General features: G+C 46.8%; 1 protein-coding gene across 1 annotated transcript in view; it reads left to right on the forward strand.

Annotated features, from left to right (window-relative positions):
• Positions 1 to 1464: 1464 nt before the first annotated feature.
• Psme3 (proteasome activator subunit 3) overlaps positions 1465 to 7040 on the forward strand; it is a 6259-nt gene continuing 683 nt past the window's right edge. Inside the window, exons 1-10 of the mRNA XM_005369060.2 lie at positions 1465 to 1760; positions 2436 to 2468; positions 2586 to 2648; positions 2880 to 2984; positions 4867 to 4915; positions 5284 to 5396; positions 5586 to 5654; positions 5737 to 5804; positions 5901 to 5955; positions 6072 to 6158. Coding sequence (XP_005369117.1) covers positions 1719 to 1760; positions 2436 to 2468; positions 2586 to 2648; positions 2880 to 2984; positions 4867 to 4915; positions 5284 to 5396; positions 5586 to 5654; positions 5737 to 5804; positions 5901 to 5955; positions 6072 to 6158 — 684 coding nt within the window. The 5' untranslated portion in view covers positions 1465 to 1718. The remainder of the gene's footprint in view (positions 1761 to 2435; positions 2469 to 2585; positions 2649 to 2879; positions 2985 to 4866; positions 4916 to 5283; positions 5397 to 5585; positions 5655 to 5736; positions 5805 to 5900; positions 5956 to 6071; positions 6159 to 7040) is intronic.

The following is a 7040-nucleotide window of genomic DNA, read 5'->3' on the forward strand; positions in this document are numbered from 1 at the left end:
TTAATCCCAGCACTCGGGAGGCAGAGGCAGGAGGATCTCTGTGAGTTCGAGACCAGCCTGGTCTACAAGAGCTAGTTCCAGGACAGGAACCAAAAAGCTATGGAGAAACCCTGTCTCGAAAAATTCAAAAAAACAGAAAAAGAAAAATCATCCAAGACCATAAGATGGAGGTGAATGAAAAGGCAGAGCAGAGGTTTTAGGAGTAGACAGGGTGTGACAGTCACCTTACTTTCCCGTGTTTTTGCCAATATGAAGCATCAATGAAGGTCAGTGAGGAGCCTTAAATGGACTATTCACTTTCAGTGTCCCCGAGCTGTTGTTTCCACGTTGCTATTGAGTACTACAATGTGCCACAGCTTCTGTGGTTGCTTTGTTATAGTGTGTGTGTGTGTGTGTGTGTGTGTGTGTGTGTGCAAGCTTGCTTTCTCATGTGTGCATGGAGGTCAGGGGGACTACTTGTAGGGCTTGGTTCTCACAGCATGTGTATAATGGATTAAATTTACATCTTTAGCGCCTATTACCTGCTGTGTCATCTTTCTTGTAGGTCCCTGTTGCTCAGGCTTTCCTGAATATTTTCCATTTTTTTAAAGTTTTTGAACCCAATGAGTTGGAAAGCCACAGACACAGGGGGCTAAATACATTGTAATATAAATTGGATTAAACGTGGCCAAAGTTTTTTTTTTTTTTCGAGACAGGGTTTCTCTGTGGCTTTGGAGCCTGTCCAAACGTGGCTAAAGTTATTTAACCTTTTTTTTTTGATGCGGTTGTTAGATTATTAACCTACATATATTTGCATACATTTCTAGTATCTGTGTAACACTGTTTTAGAATATAGCACAGAGTCCGGCTCTATTTTATTGTATTGAATAACCTATACAAAGACAGTAAATTGGTGAAGAGATATTGTCTCAGACTTCCATTGGGAAAATGTTAACAGTTTTATCCTAGAACTGGGAAGATCTGATTCTAGTGAAGTCACCGGAAACAATGAGTTACCTTAGATAAGCCACAATCATCTTCTGGGCGTACTTTTGTCCCTCAGGTATTTGATATCTGAGGCCAGCGTGTTTATGATAACTATACCAGGAAAGTAGTGTCACGGAACTTGTCTTCTGTTTGGTGCTAGGGGGAGGGAGAAAGGGGTGGGAGGCAGGAGGCAGGGAGTCAGCCCAGAACGCTCAACTAGGGACCGGAGACGCGGGCTTCTCCAGGCAACGTCACTAGGACGCGACGGCTACACTTCCAGAAGCAGGGGCACACGCGGTCCCACGGTGAAGCCGAGTTCCGGGACAATAGGACACACCACTCTTGAGTCCCCGGGAGGCTTGGGTCTCAGCATCCCTGACCCAGGTTTAGCACCTCAGGGCACAGGGGCCGGAACCCTAAGAGCCCCGGCAGGAACCTCTAAGAGCCAAACATCAGCGCGGCTGCGCGGAGCACGTGCTAATCCTCGCCGGAGTCCCGGCGATTGGCTGTGACGTAACTTCCGGCGTGAGCGACGAAAGCCGGGAGGGCGAGCGAGGGAGCTAGCAGGCAGCAGGCGGCAGGCGGGCGGGTGGCCGGCCGGCACGGAGGGAGGGAACGAGCAAGCGGTGAGCAAGCCAGCGAGGGCGGCCGGGTCCCGAGGGCAGTGGAGATTCCTCAGGCCCCTCCGGCGCCCTCCCCGGAGTCCACAGCGCCTCCAGCACCCAGCGGAGCGGACACGGCCCTGCCTGGCCATGGCCTCGTTGCTGAAGGTGGATCAGGAAGTGAAGCTCAAGGTAGCGGCACAACTCCGGGCCTCCTCATCCCTCCCTCCGAACCCCCCAGCAGTCGGACTTGCTCCCTACTCCCCATGTCGTCTTTGTCTCCCTGGGGACACCAGCTCTGAGCTTCCGCTCGGCTCAACACAGCCCCCCCCCCCCCCCCACGCCTGGAGACGGCATTGGGAGAAGACGATGTAGGGTGGCTTTCTGCCCTGCTCCTGGTGATGGAGCGCACCAGGTTCTCCTCTGCGGACACGTGTTAAACTCAGTACTTTAGGCTAGTGACAGGTGGAAGTCCCCCGGCCCAACTACGTCCCCGCCCCCGGACGCTGTCCCTGACCCTGCCTTTGGAGGCTAGCCTGCTGCGCGTGCCAGGCCAGGTCTGGGTGGGAGTTGGCACATTTGTGAGCTCACGCCTTTCAGTCTGACCATTGTCTGCTTATCAAATTCAGAGGATTTCAGACCTGCGGGAGGGAGGGGGGGAGGAAGGTGGAAGGGGAGAAGAGCCTCCAGCCCCGACAGACTCTCCTGAGATGGAGAGATGGATCCTCAAAAAAATAAAGTATTTGCAGTCTGGGGGCCTCTCACCTTCTGATTATAATTTCAAGGTGAGGGAGAGGCAGTTGGATTTGGGGTTCCCCATCTTACCCTTGTGTCATCTGGCATTGAATTGCTCTCTGTTGATTTTAGGTTGATTCTTTCAGGGAGCGGATCACAAGTGAGGTGAGTGTTTGCACGGGAGAAAAGAGCTGGTTCCCAGCTGGGGGTTTCCCAACAAGAGCTATCCATAGGGAGTGACTAGCCCACGTGTATTAATTCGGGTGTATTTTCTCTGTCTAGGCAGAAGACTTGGTGGCAAATTTTTTCCCAAAGAAGTTACTAGAACTTGATAGTTTTTTGAAGGTGAGAAGTTACTTCTTGAAACCACCTCTTTGGTTCCCGTCTTTGAGGCAAATGGGGCAGACTGTGTGTTGATTCTTTTCTCATGTGTATTACGAAGCTCTCGTTTCTTTTCTTTCACAAGAAATTCTTCACTCACTCTCTCTCTCTCTCTCTCTCTCTCTCTCTCTCTCTCTCTCTCTCTCTCTTTTAACTTGCACTAATACTGTTTTCGGGTGAATGTCTCTCTTTCAGGAACCAATCCTAAATATCCATGACCTAACTCAGATCCACTCAGACATGAATCTCCCAGTCCCTGACCCCATTCTCCTCACCAATAGCCACGACGGACTGGATGGTGTGAGTGTCTTGCATTTATGTTTGTGTTTTTAGTATTTTATTTCTTGGTAAGCCTCGGGATGTGCAGAGGACGTGGGCTTTGCTTCTGGGATCTGGGGTTCTGTTTTAGGTGGTTATGCTGACTCCAGAATAACTCGTTTTGGACTTTGTAGTTCCCTTTTTAGCAAGGTGAGTATTTTAGTGCTGCTCCCAGAGTTGGCCTGAGATTTTAGTTCTAAACTAGGATTTTGGTGTGGTTTTTTTTTTTTTTTGTTTTTGTTTTTGTTTTGTTCCCAGCTGCCTGGCTTTCCCCATGCTCCAGAATAGGACTTTTCTGTTGAGTGTGTTGTGTCTTGTGGTGGGAAGAGCGGCTCTTGCCGCATAGCTGCAGTCCCTGTCTTTACTGTCTCTTTAGCACCTGAACTCTGTTTTGTTTTGGAGGTGGGGTCTCACTATATCACCCCGGCTAGCTTGGAACTCCCTATGTAAATTAGACCAGGTCAGTCTCAAACTTGTTGAGATCTTCTTGCTTCTGCTGTCTGAGTTCCGGGTTGAAGTGTGTACACCACCATGCCAGCTAATACCTATTCTGTATTAGTTCCATGTCTGCATTGTGTTGTAACACCAGTGATACTATAGTTTTGTCTAGATTCCTGTGATTTTTTTTTTTAATTACTAGCTTTCAGAACTGTCTTAATTATAACTAATTAAGCTGGGTGTGATGGTTTAGCACTCAGCTTGTCTAAGGAAGGAGAGTTGTGAGTTCAAGACCAGCCTGGGATACATAGTGAATTGAGGGCTTGTTGGGACACATAACTGGGATCCTTTCTCCGACATAAAGCAAAATAAATTTGCAGTTAAGGGAGGAACCATCTTAATTGCTGTATCCTTAACTCCCACTATTGCTTCTAGCATATAGAAGGTACTGTTCTGAATTTGTTGATTGAATATTGCTTTTATTTTATTTATTTATTTGTTTTTTATTTATTTATTTAATTTTTTTGGTTTTTCGAGACAGGGTTTCTCTGTGGCTTTGGAGCCTGTCCTGGATCTAGCTCTGTAGACCAGGCTGGTCTCGAACTCACAGAGATCCGCCTGCCTCTGCCTCCCAAGTGCTGGGATTAAAGGCGTGCGCCACCATCGCCCGGCTGCTTTTATTTTAGAACCAACAAATTTGTGCATACTCCCCTTATTCTCTACCTGCCTTGATTGCTCTCTTCCTATTTCTTTAAAACCGTATTATATGTACAATGTTCCATCTGCACGAATGCTTGCAGGCCAGAAGACGGCACCAAGTTTCATTATAGATGGTTGTGAGCCACCATATGGTTGCTGAGAATTGAACTCAGGGCCTCTGAAGAGTAGCCAGTGTTCTTAACCTCTGAGCCATCTCTCTAGCCCCTTCTTCCTGTTTTGTTTTTGTTTTTTTTGTTTTGTTTTTTGTTTTTTTTTTGTTTTTTTGAGACAGGGTTTCTCTGTGGCTTTGGAGCCTGTCCTGGAACTAGCTCTGTCTCGAACCGAACTCACAGAGAGCCACCTGCCTCTGCCTCCTGAGTGCTAGGATTAAAGGCGCTAGCCACCACTGCCCGGCCTTCCTGTTTTTTTAAAATAGAATTTTTCCTGCTCCTTGACTACTTCAGAAACAAACACTGCTGCCGGGTGGCCCCTTTGATACTTTGTAAATTTTATTTGTGTTGTATTTGTTGAAAAATTGGCTTTCCCAGATAGAGTGTGTTTTGTTGTAGTTTTTATGGCAAGAGCCTCTTTTAAAAGCTTTATATATATTGGTGTAGAAATCAATAGGATAACCTATAGGGGCCAGGAATGGATTAAACTTGTATAGTATCTTGTAATGGGCATGTGCCTCTGAATGCAAGCTAATTCCTGCTTCTTATACCCTTAGCCCACTTACAAGAAGCGCAGGTTGGATGAATGTGAAGAGGCCTTTCAAGGTAAGAGCTGGCCCCTAATCTAGGCTGACTAGCAGTCCTGAGAAGCAGCATGGTTCTGGTTTTCACCAGCTCAAAAAGTGAGAATCAACACTTAGTATCTTCCTACAGTGGTCATTGCTTCATCTCCTAGTACACCAGGAGGGTCTGACTTGGTGCAGAAGCCACACCTTACACTTGTACAGAAGTCCATGTTCTGGGTCATTTCCCCTCTGCATTGATAGTGGTAGTAAGGGACAGTGGAATCATTTACTTTGTGAAAGATAAAGGGCAAAGGTCACTCCATCTTGTAGGTCTAGGAAAGAGGAAAAGATGGAGGGTGCTTTCACTTGTCTACTCCCCTGAACATGTGGCTTTGTTGTGTCTTCCAGGAACCAAGGTGTTTGTGATGCCCAACGGGATGTTAAAAAGCAACCAGCAGCTGGTGGACATTATTGAGAAAGTAAAACCTGAGATTCGGCTGCTGATCGAGAAATGTAACACGGTGAGGCACGGGCTAGTGACCTATGACTGGACCCAAATAGCTCCACTTGACCTATGGAATGAAGGGTGGGGCTGGCAGGTTAAGTCTCTTGATTACTTTGTTTCTGACATCTGTCCTTCATGTACTTCACGGCTTTAGTAAAAAAAGACCAAGGTCCTTCTACGTGCATTTTGTCTTCTCACACTCTAGGTCAAAATGTGGGTACAGCTCTTGATTCCCAGAATAGAAGATGGGAACAACTTCGGGGTGTCTATTCAGGTAATGTGTCCCCTGCCTTGTCTCTCTGGTGCTGCTGTAGGGTGATGTTGAGGTAACTTGACTCACCTGTTCTTCCCCACAGGAGGAGACAGTTGCAGAACTAAGAACTGTCGAGAGTGAAGCTGCATCTTATCTGGACCAGATTTCTAGGTAGGACTGCTTGGGCTGTACCTAGGAGTTGAACTGTTGAAGTGGGAGACATGTTCAGTGTCCCCTTCAGTTGCCTCTCTTTTTTCCTCCTTCCAGATACTATATTACAAGAGCCAAATTGGTTTCTAAAATAGCTAAATATCCCCATGTGGTAAGTAGAGGTTTTGGGGTCTGAGGTAGGGGTGGCAGGATAGGTAGGGTCCTAGGAATGAGCTGTCTCTGGGCATTTGTGCCTTGGAAGACTAGCTTCCCCTCCCTCCCATGCAGGAGGACTATCGCCGCACTGTCACGGAGATTGACGAGAAAGAATACATCAGCCTCCGTCTCATCATTTCAGAACTAAGGAATCAGTATGTGAGTAAAGTCAGTCCCTGCCCATAGCTGTCCTGGCTTTGCTTATTTCTCTGGTAATTTCTGGGAAACTGAATGGCCGGGATGGTATCTGCCTATAATCCCAACTGCTCAGGAGACTAAGCAGGAGGCCGGCTAGGGTTCATCAGCTGGGTATGGAGAACATGAACTCGCTGAGGAAGTCTAGTTGGCTGTTTCTGTTCTGTCTAGGTGGAGGTGTTATACAGCATGGGCTTGGAATCAGAAAGATAGCTTTGTAACCAAAGCTTTCATGTAGTGAGTCATTTGTTTTCTTTTGTTGTTTGGTTTTTAGACAGGATCTCACTTTGTAGCCCAGGCTGGCCTGAAGCTCACTGTGTTGGTGTCAAGACTCACTGATTCTGTCTCCCAAATGCTGTGTTAAAAGATGTGTGCCACCATAACCAACCAGTTTCATTATTATTATTATTTATTATTATTATCTCTGTGTGTCAGTATGTGCATGTGTGAGAGTGCAGGTAGCTGGGGTTACTAGAAGAAGGTGTAAGACTCCCTGGAATTGGAGTTAATGGCAGTTGTGAGTTGCCTGACATGGGTGCTAGGTACCGAGTTCCGGTCCTCTGCAAGAGCAATGCCTGCTCCTGGCTTCTGAGCTAATCCCTGCAGCCCGGAAAGTGTGTTCTTGATCATGTTCAAGCTCAGACTTGGGGAGTTAAGATTACCGACTACAAAAATGGGTTTAGCAGTAAATGAGGCTGCACATTAAAGGACTTTTTTTTTTTTAAAGATTTATTTATTATGTATACAGTGTTCTGCCTGCAGATCTTATTACAGATGGTTGTGAGCCACCATGTGGTTGCTGGGAATTGAACTCAGGACCTCTGGTTTTTTTTTGTTTTTTTTTTT

The sequence above is a fragment of the Microtus ochrogaster genome, unplaced genomic scaffold, assembly GCF_000317375.1.
Source record: "Microtus ochrogaster isolate Prairie Vole_2 unplaced genomic scaffold, MicOch1.0 UNK44, whole genome shotgun sequence".
Classification (NCBI taxonomy): domain Eukaryota; kingdom Metazoa; phylum Chordata; class Mammalia; order Rodentia; family Cricetidae; genus Microtus; species Microtus ochrogaster.